This window comes from Acomys russatus, chromosome 1 (genome assembly GCF_903995435.1).
Source record: "Acomys russatus chromosome 1, mAcoRus1.1, whole genome shotgun sequence".
NCBI lineage: Eukaryota > Metazoa > Chordata > Mammalia > Rodentia > Muridae > Acomys > Acomys russatus.
The window spans coordinates 55912762-55930558 of record NC_067137.1 but is presented as its reverse complement, the minus strand read 5'-3'; the positions used below and the strand labels follow the sequence as shown (position 1 = coordinate 55930558).

At 36.2% G+C, this 17797-nt stretch overlaps 1 protein-coding gene and 1 non-coding gene across 2 annotated transcripts; both read left to right on the top strand.

The window, feature by feature from the left end:
* Positions 1-272: 272 nt before the first annotated feature.
* On the top strand, positions 273-5832 carry LOC127186885 (ubiquitin-conjugating enzyme E2 variant 1-like). Its single transcript, XM_051143200.1, is given in 4 exon segments — positions 273-325; positions 1829-1969; positions 5335-5571; positions 5697-5832. Coding segments are annotated over 4 exon segments (567 nt in total).
* LOC127197311 (small nucleolar RNA SNORA20) lies at positions 3450-3562 on the top strand. Its single transcript, XR_007831647.1, has one exon. It is a non-coding gene; the product is annotated as a small nucleolar RNA SNORA20 (small nucleolar RNA).
* Positions 5833-17797: the final 11965 nt, after the last annotated feature.

Genomic DNA, 17797 nt, shown 5'->3' with positions numbered 1-17797 from the left:
CCCACCCCCATGATTCATTATGAATGGCCAAGCAGTATTTGGCCTGTGCTGTACTTTTCCACTAGCTTTAAAGATCCTATAAAAGTTGTCCCCTCAGCCCAGGCCACTACTGTCTCTCGTCCTGTTCAGAGGTAGCAGCTGTCCTATTCTTCTCCTCCATAAATCAGTTGTGTGAGGTTTGTGTCATGGTGTGACTTTGGTTCTTGACAGCGAAGACCCCAATGTGCCAACTTACAATTATTATATAATAGGAAAGATAATGGCCTAACTAGATGTTTTATTCTACCAAGTACAACTTCCAGTCCCAGGAATGGATTACATCTTGGTAAGTTGTTGGCTAAAGTGGTCCCATAGCTGCTCCTGAAAACATCAGAGACTATTGCCAAAGTTATTGTTTACTTTGCATTATCTGATGGCAAGGATATATTGCTGAATACACAGCTTAATATGTAATAAACATGGAGAAATGGAGCTAGTGTTCAATCAGAAGAATAACCTATAATGACTAGGGTTTAGAGTGCTGGAAGGTACTTTACACACTAATGGAGGAGAAAATTAATTACCATTTCACCCATATACGAACCTACAACAGGACATTCTAGCTAGGTATAATGTTACAATAATGTCACAGATGTTATAGGAATAACCAATAACTTCAAACTGGATTTAAAGATCATTCTATAAGCTAAAACTGGTACCTGACAACACTCAAGTGCTCAAGAACCTGAGACTACATAAACCATGGTTATGGGGAAAATTTATTACTACTATTTTACTAAAGAAATATATCAATATCATGACTCCAAACTATATATTACTTAACCGAAAGGGCAGAACATCTCTCAACTCTCATCACAGAATCTTCCTTTTATAGTAGATGGTAGCTAACAGATTCAAAACAAGACTATGTGCAGAGAATAAGAGATTTTGGAACACTCAGCCCTAAATGTGATTGATCTCTTTATCATACCTATGATCACTAATATTGGTTGTCAACTTCTTACATCTAAAATTAACTAAAACCCAAGATTCTATGTATACCTTGTTTGATTTTTCTTATTTTAATAATTGAAGAGAGGTAATGTGCTGGAAACTTACCATAAGTGTCCTCTGAAAGACTTCACCCAGCAAGGGACTGAGGCAGATGCTGAGAATCACAGACAAACTTTGGGCAGAGCTCAGGGAATCTTATGAAAGAGAGTGGGGATAGAAGGACTGGAGGGCACAAGAGCTCCACAAGAAGACCAACAGAGCCAACAAATCTGGGCTCGGGAGAGGGGGCAGTGGAGACTGAAGCAAAAAAAAAAAAAAAAAAAAAAAAAAAAAACCAACCAACCAAACAAACAAAAAAAAAACCATGCATGGTGCTGCAGACTGTCTCACCTTGGGAATGAGAGTTCTCTAAGCATCAGTGGACAATGGTAGGCGAGTAACAAACAGACAAACCCAGGGGAGAGTATATGTCTGAATGTATTTTGCAGGCAAGCAAGCTAGGTTTTTGTACACTTTTTTTTTTTTTTTTTTTGGAACAGGGAGTGTTTTTGTGGCTACATTTCTTTCATACAATTCAAAACACAAGATGAAGAGTAATAATGTTGTCATCAATCTTGAATCATCATTCCTAACTCATAAGCTTGGTATCAGTACGCACATGCCCTCTTTATCAAAGATCAATGTTTTCTCATTATGCCAAACATCTGTGAGTCAAGACAGTTTTTTCCTTAGCTCTTTGCATCACTATCTGGAGCTTTCTTAAACACTTTATTTATAAGCCATAATATAAACTATTAACTAATGATTAATTCTTAGCCATGTTTGTATTAACTAGTGGAGAGGAAGTTGGTGGCAAAATTACCTCAATGACCCTTGACTGCAGTCCCAACTTGGGGCATCTCCGAGAAACACAGTTATATTTGAAAAGTTCTGATAAGAAAGTAAAAACAGAGGCAGAATGTTCCAAAAACAATGAGTAATAAGAAAGGGGGGCTGCAATCAGTTACTCCTGGCAGGAACATCAGGCCTATTCCAGGAGGTTCTCCCTGGGTAGAGGTTGTCACCTTGGGTTGTGCAGTGTCATTTGTCACACAGACTCCACTGGAGGGATCATGACAGCATGGAGACGACATAGACCTTCTGCTAAGATATAGCAGATAGGCAGTTCAGTCTCCATGTGGGTCCTCTAGCAAGAGAGAAAGTTCTCTGCCATAGACTCAGTTGCCTGCTCTTTGATCACTTCTCCCTGCTGGGTGATCAAGCCAGGCCACACAGGAAGAGGATGCAGGTATTCCTGATGAGACTTGGTAGGCTGGGGTCAGTTGGTAGAGGAGGAAGGCTCCCCCTTTTTGAAGACTAAGAAATGGGGATGAGAGAAAGATGGAGGGAGGATGGGAACAGGATGAGATGGGGGAAGGGGCTACAATTAGGATATGAAATGAAAAAATTAAAAAAATAATTGGAAAGTCCCACTTTTAATCTGGATTTGTTTGTATGTGTGTGTGTGTGTTGTTGTTGTTGTTGTTGTCAAAATATTTTAATTTTACCCTATTTTCATTTTATAAAAATGGTAAAATACACTACCAACAAGATACAACTGATATCATCTATATCAAAGTACACAGTTCACCAGAGATTCTAAAAATTGCTATGATTCTGAATTGGTTGTATTATTTTGTACTGCATAGTTCTCTTAGTATAAAAGTTCTTACAGATTGGCTTGAAATTATTTGGGTGAGAAGATCCACATTTGACCTGGTCATACTTTCTGCAGATAGTCTATAGAAAGAACACAAAGGACGTAATCCTTTATTCTTTAACGGCTTGCCCTCACATTGCTAAGTCCATTTGTCCACTGTCATTAGAGCCCACTTTGTCATGAATTCAATTCTGGCTTATTGTGAAAACAAGCTAAAACATCCAGCCTTGCTGACTGAACAACTACTGGATTTTTGAACTTTCTCTTTGTAGACAGTCCTTCTTGGATTAGCTGGACCACAGCCTCTAAGACAGTCACAAATTAGTTCTGTTTTCTATAGATTCCTAAATAATACATTTGGATTAGGCAATGATCCTCTCAATAGTTTCTGTTATTGGAACACAAAGAGAATACTCTCATGTGTGGATTTAGCTATAGGCTTCCTCTGGTTTTATGTATCACATACATTTTCTCTGGCATCTTCTCACTCAGTGAATTTAGATTTGTCCTCTAAAGGATTATGTTACCAGAAGGAAGCTTCTCAATCATTCCAATAGTAAATCTCCAAACATATGTTTAACATATTATTTCACATTATCTTTGCTTAATCACCATTCTATGATATGTAGCTGCATTCAGTTAATTTATTAAATTTCACACTGCAAAATTATGTATAAAAGTAGAGACTTTGTACACCACTGTAATCACAGCAAATCTACTGAGTAAAAAAAAATGAATGAATAAAAACTAATATTACTTTTTCATTTAATTGCTGCTCTATTCTCTCAAGTGACAGGAGCAGTTATATGCATGGGCCACTGTAAATTGAGATGAAGTCTGTTTTGTCTTTTCTGCATGGTCTAGACATTTTGAAAATTACTAAAATTACTATTTATGTCTTTATTTGTAATATTTTCTACAGAGTGAATAAAGTATTTACTATATTTTGATTTTAGACACATTTATGTAAGATTTTATCAAGACATTTTATACATCCATATAGCTACCCTGACTATTTCACCAGTAAGTTTGTTTAGGATAGTTTCCATTCATTTCATACTTACTTGAGTTAGTCAGTTTTTAATTTCTCTTACCCCAGAATAATTTTGTTGGAATTAAAAATAATCTTGTTATTAAAATTATGCATTTAGTATTATTTGAGTAATAATTCTTTATTAGAATATCATATTTTTTACATTCATACCACTGATCCTATCATTAATATATTTATTTAATTGCTTTTATACTGTTGTGAGTATACATAACATTTTGTCTATTCCTTTATTAGTATTTGGGTAGCGTTCATTTTCTGGATATTGTGAGATGGCTTATGAAGATTGCTAATTGAGGTTTTAGTAGACATATGTTTTCAATTCTGATGAGTAAACACAGGTGGAGCTGGTACATTTAAGATTATGTGTATATCACATTTAATAATAAATTCTAAACATTTATACAGGGCGCCTTGCTAATTTTCATTTCCAAGTCACAATATGTAAGGTTTCAGGAGCTTCACATAAACAAATACAATCTCTTATTAAAGAAGTATAGAAGTAAAGAAGTATAGAAAAATGGATTGTTCAAAAGTATTTTGATAGAATTTAAAATTCTGTTCATTTGTCAGGAGAGAATTCAAAACCCACTTTCATTATAAATTTGAAGTAACACGTATTTTCAAAACAAAGAAAACATACAGATAGTTTAATATTCATAGGTTTAATAGTGTTCACTAGTTTATATCATGCATTTACTGATTTTTATAGTTAATAAGTTCCAATGGTCTTCTACTTTGTTTAAATGGTTTGTGTACAATTGGATCAATGTATAGAATAACCAGAGGTTTTAAAAATTACATGCCAGAATCTGGAAATAACCTAGATGTCCCTTAACTGAAGAAGTGATAAAAAAAAAAGTGTAAATATTTACACAATGGAATATTACTCAGCTATTAAAAATGAGGAAATCTTGAAATTTGAAGATAAATTGATGGAACTAGAAAGGATCATCCTGAGTGAGGTCACCCAGACACAGAAAGACATGCATAATATATCCTCATATTATAAGTGGCTATTAGTCCAACATAGATGTCCTCTAAGAGACTCCATGGGGGATCGGGCAGATGCTGGGGTTTGTTACTGGACTCCTGGTATAGGGCTAAGAGTGGTCTGGAAGAATGGGGGGATGGAGGACACAGAGCGTTCAGGAGCCCCACAAGGAGAAAATTAAGGCTGGAGAATCTGGATCCAGGGGGACCTACACAAACTGTTGCACCAACCAAAGACAATGCATGCAGTGAGCCTAGACCCGCTGTTCAGATCTAGCCAATGGACAGCTCATTCTCCACAGTTGTAGGGGAAGCAGGGACAGCTTCTGACATGAACTCTGGTGCCCCTGATTTGATCACTTTTCCTTGGTAGGGAGGCCCGGCAGAATACAGAGGAAGGGGAAGCTGGCTACCCAGATGAGACCTGGTAGGCTGTGGCCATATGGTAGGGGAGGAGGACCCCTTTTGCCAGAGGTCTAGTGGAAGGCAATAGGGTAGAAGAGGGAGGGAGGGTGGGAAGAGGAAGATACAAGTGATGGCATAACCATTGGGGTGTAATCTAAATAAATTATAATACATTAAAATATCGCATACTAAGGAAACTCAAGGGGCGGGACTTGCAGGGAGTGAAGAAGCGGCCTGTCTTTGAGCAACAGCAACACAAACTGGCTGCCACCACAGGCTAGGGAATAAAAGTCCCTTGAAATTTCTAAGTGTTGGAAGAGCTGGAAGAAGACCAGAAAGGAATAGGCAAGGGCACACCTAGCTGGGGCCTAGAGGAGGCCGCGGCCATGACACCTACAAAATGGACAGGGATTGTAATTGAACCTCCAAGAATAATTTTGAAAAGCAAATATTCAGCCTTAAAATCAAATGTGGGCCCAAATACACGGAAGCACCGCCGTCTGTCAGATGTATAACATAAGTCAACATGAACACTGTGAGTAGTTCGAATGGAGTGGTAGATCCAAGAGCCACAGCAAGGCAGAACTCCCACAGCATCAAAGTCATCCTGAAGGAACTTTCATGCTTGATCATGTCAAAAGAGATCATGAAGCTGCCACAGCGTCCAGAAGGACAGTGTGACAGCAATTAGTCACCAGAGCTCTGGCCTCCCCTCCCCATCCTGCCTAGGTCTTCATTTTCCACAGTAGTGAATTTTGTAGATACATCTCAAAGTATGGAGAGGAAGCGCCACTCAGACTTCCCCTTGAGACATGTTCTGATACTAATTTCCTCTCTGTGTGAAATACCTAAGCTGTGCTGTATATTATCTACTGTCCAGTGTAACTGCTGTCTGCCCGGTTGAACTGAGATCAATGTGTGTGGAAATCAGTTTCCTCTGGGAGTAGTGGGCACAGTTAATGCAACTGTGAACAGAAGTGTCACACAATCACCTCTGTCTGTATTTGCCCACCCTGCTCTCCCATTAAAGCTGTGTAGTAGCCTTTAGAATAGATGGGAAGGCTTCAGGTGGCAGCTCAGGGACTACTGCTGGGCTTGGGGGTGCTTTGGCTACAACCCTGCTTTCTTAAATCTTAAATCATTCTCCCATCCACGCCATTGTCCCCACTCCTCTACTCCCACCCTTGGCCAGAGCTTAGATTGTAACCCTCCCCTCCCTCTAAAATTGGCTGTGGGTAAGGAATTCAGGGCTTCCCGTCTCCCCACATTTATCAAGGGGTGCTGCTTCCGTTCTCCTCAACTCCCTTGTTGCCCATTACCACCCAATACTTTCTGTGACCAAAAGCTGTCAGATGAGGTTGGAAGAACCTGGCCTCCTTCATTTAGCTCCGGACCACCCTCATTCACTTGCCACCAGCTTGAGAAGGGAGTGCTGGGTCCTTGGTCCCGCCACCAGCAGCCTGTGAGCTTTGAGCTCAGGTCTCAAGGTGTACAGAGCAGTTATGGCGACTCAGAGCGGCCAGCGCTCAGGATCCTTGGTGGTTTCACCTAGAAAAAGGCCATGGGGAGAGTTCTGAGTGCACACTGTTCTGAGCTGGTTCCTTTTCCCATAATCGCTGTGCTTTTTACACACTGAATAGGTTTGAACAGTGCTCTCCTGTTACCCTGGCCACCCTTCGGGTCTGATGTAGAGGCTGACAGCTGGAACACAAGGCCCGGACGCTGCGGACTCAGGTTTCAGTGTTGCCCCTCAGACCTTTGGCAGGGACCTGAAAGAGCTCTGTGCCACCGTGTTTACAGACCGGTGGGCCTGACCTCCTGGCTCACTGTGATGTTTCCCACTCTCTTCAGGACCACTAAATGTTGAATGTGGATGCATTGCGGAAGAAAGGCAATTCGTTGCGTTGAAAAAAATTACATGCTAAAAGTTTACCAAAGACAGCTTTCTGAAATACTTTAAATGTCTTATTTCTTTGCATTAGATAAAAATAACATATTAATTGCATTTTTATTTCCATAAAAGGACTTAAGATCTTTAAAATAATAAGGCTTATTTTTCTGGTCTGATGTCGTCTTTTCTTTGGCTGTCTCAGGAAATGTGTCCGTGTTCCAAAATCAGTAGAGTAAACTGTACAGTTCATGTTTAAGCTCCCATTCAAGTAGCTATTGTTCTGATTTTTTTCTTTTCTTTTTTTTCATGATTACTGCCTTTTGGGATTTTGAAATAATCTCTGATCCTGTTATTTCTGAGCCGTTAGCGGTACTTACATAAAATATTTTCTTTTCTGCTGAACTCTAAAAGTAAGTTGTTATTTCTAACTCTGAAGTCAAGTCACCTGTTTTGAAGATAAAACTAATCACATTAGGTCTTCACCAATCTCCGTTTCCGTTCACGGCTATATTTATATCTTCAAAAGGTCTAATCCAGTTCCAGCAAGTAGGCAAAAGATGTATGTAATCAGTTTGATTCCCAAAGGAAAATCCGAAGAGAACTGTATATTTAGTAAACTTATGACTGCTGTCGAAGCCAAAATTAAAAGCATAAATAATAAATAGGAACACACCAAAAAAAAAAAAAAAAGTAGATAAATTGACTTCACAATTACATTTACACGTTGGATCATTAAAATTTTCCCTGGCCCAACTCTTAATTTATGAAAGCCATCTTCACTCAGGGCCTGCTCCTCTCTCCTCATTGCTCTCCAGCCTTCTCTGCTGAAGTGCCTTGGTTGCCCCAACATATAAATCCTCCTCTGACAGTGACGTAATAAATAGTAAAACAGAATTTATTGCATTTCTTCTACTTTTAGCTCTTCTGTGTTCCTGTCCCGTCTTCCTGAACTTGGAGGTGTGAAAACTCGTCTGTGTAATACTGAATGAAAGAACAAGTCACATTGCATTTATGTCAAACAGGATAGAGCAATGTATTCCTAAAACTGATCAGAAAGTGAAATATTACAATCAATGGATTTATAATGTTGGTATTAATTTGTTAATAAAAACGTACCTTATCTTCACATATGAGGCCATGTTTTTGTTTACAAAAGTACTTTTGATGTGCCATACATTTTGCATCCTCTAGCAGTCAACTGTAGAAAATTTTATGTTGTGATTGACATCTATGTCAACTAATCTATGTTTATTTTTGTTCTTCATCAATGTGGACTTCTTGAAGCTCTAATGCTGCACTCCTCCTTGTATTTCACACAAACATGGAAGCTCAATTTCTTGATTTTCTTTATTACTGTAATTTTTCTTTTAAAATTTGTAAACCATAACCTTATTCTCTAAATTCATACAATTGGTATTCAATTTAAAAATATCTCTCTTCATTTCACAGAATTAGCATCAATTCACAGTTCATTGTAGGGCATCGCAGCCCATAAGTGACACTGACTACAATACATTTAGCATGATAAATTCACATAATTAGAGGAATTTATGCCCTCCTTATCCTGGAATTTTTATTTGAATACATTAAAAATCTGACCAAAAAAACTCAGAAAAATAAAAATAAAATAAAAAGCTGACCATAAGATCCTACTACCCAAAGGGAGAAAGGCTAAACATATAGATTGATGGGCAAATGAGTCTGGGCCAAGAAAATAATCTATTGACAATTAGAAATTAAAATTGACAGAAGCCATTGTGGCTCTTTTGCTCCTGAAATATGATCTCTGTACAGAACAAAATAGGCAGCAAAAGCTGTTCCATGTTCAGCTAGCATGGGACTAGGAATTTTCTGGTGCTTAATAAGTTTACAATATTGAGTTGTGCGGTGTAGTTGTTCTTTTATCATTAATTCCATATAATCTCTTCAAATGAAATAGATTTAGCTTTGAACCATAAACTTTTTTTTAAAAACCTTAGAATCTGATCAGCTTCTATAAAACAATATGCATTGTTAGAAATGAAGTTATTATTAGAAATGAAATACTATAAATTTGTTAAGAACAAAAGGGGTCCCGCTCAAACTAAGGCACCAGCCAAGGACAATACAGGAGGTAAACTTTAAACCCCTTCCCAGATCTAGCCAATGGTCAGAATATTCTCCACAGTTGAGTGGAGAGTGTGATATGACTTTCTCACGTACTCTGGTGCCTCACATTTGACCATGTCCCCTGGAGGGGGAGACCTGGTGGCACTCAGAGGAAGGACAGCAGGTAGCCAAGAAGAGACTTGATACCCTATGAGAATATATAGGGGGACGTAATCCCCCTCAGGAACAGTCATAGGGGAGGGGAATAATGGGAAAATGGGGGGGGGGAGGAATGGGAGGATACAAGGGATGGGATAAACATTGAGATGTAACAAGAATAAATTAAAAAAAAAAAAAAGAAAGCATCTTGATTTTAAAGGTAGGAGTGAAAATGTAAAGAAAACACAAGCTATGTAGGGAAGGGAGACTCATTTTACCACTACACTACATGCAATGAAGTGTAAGTTTCTATGTCTCCATATCTTTTATGAAAAATCATTTTGCATGTAGTGAATTCTTTCTATGAGTTAGAGACTCACAGGCACCTATTTCAACCATATAAGCAAATAATACTGTGGTTAATTCATTGTAAAACTGTGGGTAATGAATTGTAAAAATTTAAATTTCACCTTTAATTTTTATGAGTTTTCTAAAGACTCATAGAATCTGATATGTTCTAGTGCCTTCTTTACTCCAAGTTTTCCAAGAATCCCAGTATTATTTAGAAACAGCCTCTTGTTACTATGATGGTCCTGGATGACACAAAATGGGATATGATGTCACATGATGATATATGATAATGCCTGGTGACACATAATGGACATGATGGTACACAGTGTTGCTGGGTAGCTCATGCTGGTACTGATGGTACTGGATGGCACATGCTCGTATTGATGGCATGTAATGCCTGATCTCAACGTCACAGTTATGTCTACATCAGAATGAAATGCTTTTTTCTTGATATAGGTTCTTAGTAGAAATAGATACAAAAACGAATACAAACTTTCAGGTAGTTTAAGGCAATTTCTCAAGCAATTTTAAATACTTCCTTTTTGTTGTTTCTATTTAATGTGGCCACTGGTCTCGTTTTTCCCCTTTTTTTCTCCCTCTGTGTTTATATTTCTCTTTTTGTGTCTCACAAGACACCAGAACTCTTGATCTCATGTCCTTCTAAATTTATTGAATGTGATATAATAATCGAAAATATAGAAAATGTATGTAGTATTCTATTTGTTCTCTTATAGAGTAACACACAAAGTAGATGATATCTAACGTTACTTTTAGACCTAAGATATGTGACTCAAGGACACATGAAAGGGCACTTGCCATTCTATAGCATAAGTATGTTAGATTTTTTTCCATTGTTGTAATAAAACAATTGACAAAAAACTTAAAGAAGTATTTTGTGTGTACAGTTGAATGAATTCTTTCTGTCACAGCAAAAAACGTATGATACCAGGATCAGGAGGCAGCTGTGGACATTGCATTTTCAATTGGGCATCAGAGACTAAGTAATACCTGTGTCCAATTTGCTGATTTTCATCCATCAGGGTGAGACTTAGAGGACATCACTCATGCATTCTGAACTGAACACTCTGGTGCCCCAATACAGATATGACTTAAATATGTACCACATAGAATCTTCATCTTGATATTTTCCACTCCTGTTTGAGTGTGCACTCCAGATTCACAATTTTGGATTACCAGTCTCAATCTGCTTTATAGAAATTTTCTTATCTCTGACATCCATTATCAGTCATCTAATTTGTTTTATCTTAGTGCATATTACTGATAGTGTAACTCATAAGTCTATATCATATCTTCAAACTGAGGTTTTTTAAAGAAGAAACAAACTTTTACCCAGTTAATACAGCAAGATTTCAGATAAGTCCAAAAAAAAAAAAAAAAGACAGAGGGAGAGAAGAAAAGGAAGAGGAAGAAGTAGAATGGGAGGAAGGGAAAAAGGAAGAGGAGAAGGAGGCGAAGGAAGAGGAAGAGGAGGAGAAGGAAGAGGAGGAGGAGGAGGAGGAGGAGGAAGAGGAGGAGGAGGAGGAAGAGGAGGAGGAGGAAGAGGAAGAGGAGGAGGAGGAGAGATATCTATTTGTTAAGGCACCCATTCTGTAAAGTATATGTCTTGCCTGCATCAATTTGGAATAGCTATAGCCCATACAGATAACATTAAAGTTTTGAGCACACCAGGATCTGAGTGTAACATTAAAAGCAGCAACCAGCTCAGTCACTACTGAGAAGCCACTTACATTAAAAGAAAGTCTACATCAGTGTTAGTAACAGTAAAAATGATAATGCATGAAAAGTGTTCACAGAAATGTAGTGTTTTTCAACTTACAAAACCTGTAGATAAATCCTTAATTAAGGCAATCCCTTACAAAAATAAAAGGGAGAAATTAAAATTTCTACATGCTTGTGTCAGATATATATCAGTGGGATACATCTTTCAATGCTTATATGAAGAGAAAGGTTAATCATAACATTTAAGCTGATGACTTTTCAAAATTATATTTTCAAAGTCATTCATCTACTTATCACATTTCTTTATCTTTTATGGGAAAGTACAAATTCAAAATTACACATTTATAAATTCTGATTGACAGAAGAGGACAAACATGTTTGAAGAGAAACATGGGTTATATTGGGTTCATATTCTAGAGGTGACAACTACTTCAATATTTGCATTCAGTAACAAAGATTTGTAAAGCACATTCAAATAGCTACTAAGAATAATTGTTTTATGTTAATATTTGGTTTATGAATGGATACTTTTAACTTATAAGAGACAGTACCTAATTTTGTATCCCAGAAAGTGTCTACTATACCATCAAATGCAAAAATTGAGCTGTAATTTATAACCCAACTACCTGAAGGACTTTTTAATGCATACAGAGTATAAAGGCATTTGCTATACTTCCAAACGCTAACACAATTACAATTTTAATAAACCATAGTGACAATGCTACTGTAATGTGAGTAGAATTTTAACTCAATTCTGCTTGATATGTGCACATTTAAATTTCTTGAGGTAAAGACACAATGTGTTTATACGTAGATACATACTTCTATGTACACAGGTGTATGTTCAGTATACTTACCTGTATATAACTGAGGACATATGAGTATAAAACACTTAAATGTAGCTTCTCTGTACGAATTTGAAATAATTTTTTTCAGATAAGTGAATCTTCTTAATAAATAAAATATTTCTTTAAACATCTAATTTCTTTTTTTGTGTGGGTTCCATTTTTTTATTAAATTTTAATTTATTGTAATTTATTCCAATTACATCCCAATTGCTATCCCCTCACTTGTATATTCCCTTTCCTCCCACCTATTATGCCATATTTTTCTCCCCTAGACCTATGAGGGAAGGGGACCTCTTCCCCCACCATATGACCACAACTTATCGGGTCTTATCTGGATAGCCTGCTTCTCCTTCCTCTGTGTGTCACCAGATCTCCTTTTCAAGGGGAAGTGATCAAATTGGGGGCACCAGAGTTCATGTTAGAGGCAGTCTCTGCTTTCCCCACAACCGTACATCCAACTTTTTTAAAATAAAAAAAAATATATTATAACCTCCTCTATTTGGAATCAATTACAAGAAATTTTATATTATTGATGGACCAAACACATAATTTTTACTAAAACATAAAAAACTTTCCAAAAAAATTAAAATGATAGAATCTCAGAAAGACAGGGCAAAAGATATAAAATTCTGTGAATATTAGCATGAATAAAAATAACTTTGCTCTGAGGAGGACTGTTTTTATACTGTTGCAAAAATAATAACACTTAAATGTTAAACACTTTCTGTTGCCAGAAACTCTTCTTTAACTGGTGTCTGAATTAGTGTGCATCCCCAAAAGAAGGTTGCAAACTTTCTTTACTCTCAGTTGTTTATAAAGATAGTGAGGAGCATTGTCAACTACCTTTCTAGTTCAGAATTACTGCTGGAATAGTTAATACAAAATCTTGCCAACTCAAAAGCCTGGCCATAAAAGTAAGAAGGAAAATAGTCTATTTGATGCTGAAGAAGCACTAGACCAAACTAAGATGTCCTTCACAGGCAAAAGGTTAATAGACAAGGAAATCTCACCCTTACATCCAAACAGATCTCTCTCTCTCTCTCTCTCTCTCTCTCTCTCTCTCTCTCTCTCTCACACACACACACACACACACACACACATCCCAAAAAATATTCACTCATCTAGAAAATGACTAGACATCACTACTTATCACATACCATTATCTTAGTTTATTTGGTAATTGTGGTGGCTATTTGTGTTACTTGTGAAAGAAAAAGTAAACTAAACTTTAGTGACAGGAAGTAGATTTTCAACTTAAAAGTTACCACATGCTAAAATTAAGTTTCCATCTTCCCACAGGAACTCTGTTATAGGATGATAGGTGTGCTACCTGTGTTGGTGATTACATCTCAAAGTGAAGGCACAAAGTGCCAGGGAAACACATTTCCTGGCCATGTAAAACTCACAAGTGGGGCCATTAATCTGGAAAAAAGTTATTTTTAAAAAGCCAGAAAGGATATATATTTATAATTTCTGAAGTGAATTCTTTCATATATTGAGGAAGCTTTTTCCTTTAGATTCATAAGCCAGTCTTCTTTCTTTTTTTAAAAACCCAATTGATATTAACTGGAGAAATATTTCCCCAGAAGATATATAATAATGCCATTTTCATTTAAGCAAGTCTTTAAATTTCTTTTTTCTTTTTTACATATACATTTATATTATTACACATATTTGCAATAAACTACATACAGCAAGAACTATAAAACAACATCTTGATTAATAAAATTTTAATTTTTTAAAACCATTATCTCTAAGCCAGATGTACTGATATATCTCTGCCATCCTTGCACTTGGGAGGTAAAATCATATGAATCAAAAGCTCTGACTGCAGCCTAGGCTGCACCAAAAGAGAAAGTCCTTTCTCAAAAATCCAGATCAGACTCAAACAAATAACAATGAAAATGATCCCTTAGGAAAGAAATAATAATAAGGTTTAGTAAATATTTTCTTAACTAGATATGCTTCGTGTATGTACTATTTTCTATAACTTAAAACTTAGATTATAGTATCTTAGTGTTAAACTTAATATTTTTTACAACAGAGTGGTTCCAAAACTCCCTTTAACTATATATATCTTCCTGACTAACAGGGTTATTCTATTAGGTAGATAAAGCTATGCCTAAAATGTGTGTTATTAATAGCCACATGTGAACCACTAGTCACTGCAGGTGTCCATATTAGGTCTGAGCCACACACACCATTTCTTGTTGTATATGTAACTCCAAAGGAATTAATGCAGCTGTATTTGATGGAAGGATTTATAAAAATTATAATAAAAACACCCTGTGTCCAGTGGTTCTGAAAATATTTAATTTCTACATTAAAATACATATTTTCAATAATATATTTTATACAACAGAAAAAGTGGTAAAAGTTATCTTCATTTTCACAAGTTGAGAGGTCCATTTAGTGGCAACTTTACAATGTTAATAAACAACCTATTAAGTCTGATTTACTGGTGTGTTCAGGGTATATACTGCAGTTTATTGCAGTTCACTTAGCACAAAAGGCAGGCATATTGCTTTCAATTTCCTCATACTCCCAGCTGCATATAAAACTATTCTATGTAGCATATTAGTAACAATAATAGAGAAAAGGCTAGAGGGGTTTCTGAGATATTTTTAAAAATTTATTTCTACATTTATTCTTACAACCACTCAAGGCACACAGTTCTTAATGTGCCACTTAAAGACGTCAAGGATCATTTAAAATCAAATATAAAACAATAAAACATTATCACTACTATAGAACAAAAAGTTCTGTTAAAAAAATCTCCATTTCTGTATATTTAAACATTTATGTGTCAATTTCTTTCCTCTACTGCCCCATTTCCTCTTTTTTTTTTTTTTAATCAATGGGAATGCTTAATTAAAACCAGAAAAAACTATACTTAACTATTGAATTTTATATAATTCAATTATTTTAAAGGTTTTAATTAAACAATCTTCAAGTTCAAATTTAATCCTACCACAAGAGTGGTCTAAGAGCATTATTTCCATAATAAAGGAGGATTCAATGACTATTTATCCTGTCTGCTTAGTGTTTGTGCTTTCCTCAGCACCACACAGATCTATGGGAGAGAGTGCACCAGCAGATGAGGCAGGAAGTCATGAGAAGAAAGATGGTGTGTTCTTGACTGTTCCATAATAATGTGAGGATTAGGTAATTTACTTAGGTTATCCCTGATATATATTCTCAAAATAGTTCTCAAGGAAAAAATATAAATAACATGGTTAAAGCACTCTGAGGATCAGGATGAGTAAGTACTTGAAGCTTTCATTTATTTGACCACAGACAAGGACAAGATTTGGGTCAGTGTTCTCAGGCCGACCTGGTGTCTGCACCTTTCATCCCATTACAAAGACCACACAAATACAGGACTGGAAGCAAATATAAAAGCACTGTGTCTGTCCATCCTCATGGAGGAAGCCAACGACTCTGCAGAAGAGACTAAGTGTCTGCATGGATACTAAAGACTTCACTTTGCAATGGTGGTGTTACACATTAATGGAATTGTGCAAATGATTCAGAATGAGACCAGCAAAGGAGCAGTAAAGACAGAACAGCAAAGGAAAAAGTGTAGAATGAAATTTGAAGCAATTTACCTACAGTATACCCAGCCATTACTGGGAATTCTTTGCTCTTAGTTGGAGGAGAAAGGTAAGCTCATGGAAGACTGAAAGTCCAAAAGATGTATTTCAGAATTAATGCATTGAGAAGGCATTGGAATACTTTTGAACAAATAAGCGATGTGATTTGATTTGCATTATTTGGTAGCAGCAGATTCAAGATAGCAGCATAGTTGGAGTCTTAGTTTCTTATGACATTGAAAATAATATTGTAAGTCTAGACTTCTGATATAGATGGAACAAACTGTTCTGATAAAGAGCAAAGGATTTAAGTCATGTTTCAAAGACTAAATACTATATGAGCAACTAAGAAAACTATATTATGAAGAAACAACCATGTGCAATTCTAATATTTTTCTTAAATAACAGAGCAAGAGCTATGATGGTGTCCTTTATTTACATGGAAAATAATGGAAGGGAGGAAAATAGTTGCTAGAATGGAAGTTCTGGATATTAGGAAAGCTCTCATCATCTCTATAACTTTGTGATCTTCAACAATAAATATTGTCACGAGAACAATTTCTTCATCTATGTAACACATGGTTCATATGATATATTTACTTGTTGAAACATTCACAAGAAGGTAATGAACACAAGAAATAGTATCAATATATGGCATCAGAGCCAAACCATGCTGTGTGCGATGCTAAAAATACATTCTCTTTTCCTCCAGTTTTCAAGTATTATAACATTTGGGAATTATTTCTGTAACATATCTAGAATTCTGTATGTTTCTGTTGAGGACATTTGAAGGCTCTCACAAGTGATAGAGAAGAAACAGAAGGATTTACTGACCAACTGTCAGAACAAATCACCTCAGTGATAAGCCAATGCAATATGAGTAGCTTGATAGCCATTGTAACTCTAACTTGTATTTTCCTTGTATATATCCTATCTTGAAACAATCTCCTTGGATAAGCAAGCAACTGCCTATTTCATGAAGAACACGTACAATTTAACCATTGCAATTGATTCCACATTGTATAAGTGGTAACAATGCTTATTACTAGTGATATATTTAATATAATTACATATTACTTAATTTATATATTATGTGTATTTAGTATACTAATTGTGCTGGATAGTTTTATGGTAACTTGACACAAGCTAATATTATAAAAAGGAGAGAACCTCAAATGAGAAAATTCCTTCCTAAGATCTGGCTGTAGGGCATTATCTTAATTAGTGATTAACGGGTGAGACCACAGCCCCTTCATTGTGAAAGCACAGGCTGAGCAATCCATGGGGAACAATCCAGTTAGTAACACTTTTCTATTTTCTCTGCATCAGCTCCTGCCTCTAGATTTATGCCTTATTTGAGGCCCTGTTTTGTCAATGGTGGACTAAAATACAAGACTGTAAGCCATATACACCCTTTCCTCCACAACTTTCTTTTTGGTCATGGTGTTTTGTCACAGCAGTGGAAACTATAAGACAGGCTAGTACCAGGAATGTGGGATATTGCTGGAAGACCTGACAATGTTGTTTTTGGGAGGATTATGGAAGAATCCATAGTTTGTATAGAAATTTTTGAAAAAAAAAAGCAATTGACTGTTCAATGCTTCCAGAATTGCCCATTTGGAGCTTGAAAGATAAGACTGTTGAGAAGAATGAAAAATAAAATAAAGTAAAATAAAATAAAAAATAAAATGGAGGTATGGCTTGTGAAATTTCAGAGGGAAGTTTAAAAGATTCTATCAGAGCCATTTTTTATTTTGAGTTAATATTTTGTTGTTCTAGCTAGTTGGACCTGACAAGTGAGCTGTGATTAACAATATACCAGAACTACTAAAGTAAACTTTTTTTTTGCTAGAATAATTAAATCTGGCTGGCTGGAGCTGAGAAATTAGTGATGACTAAGAAGAGACCAAAATTAGCAAAGTGAAGTCTTCTGGGAAGCGTTTCTTGAGAGTCAGCACACAGAAGCTATATTCCAGAGGTGGCCAA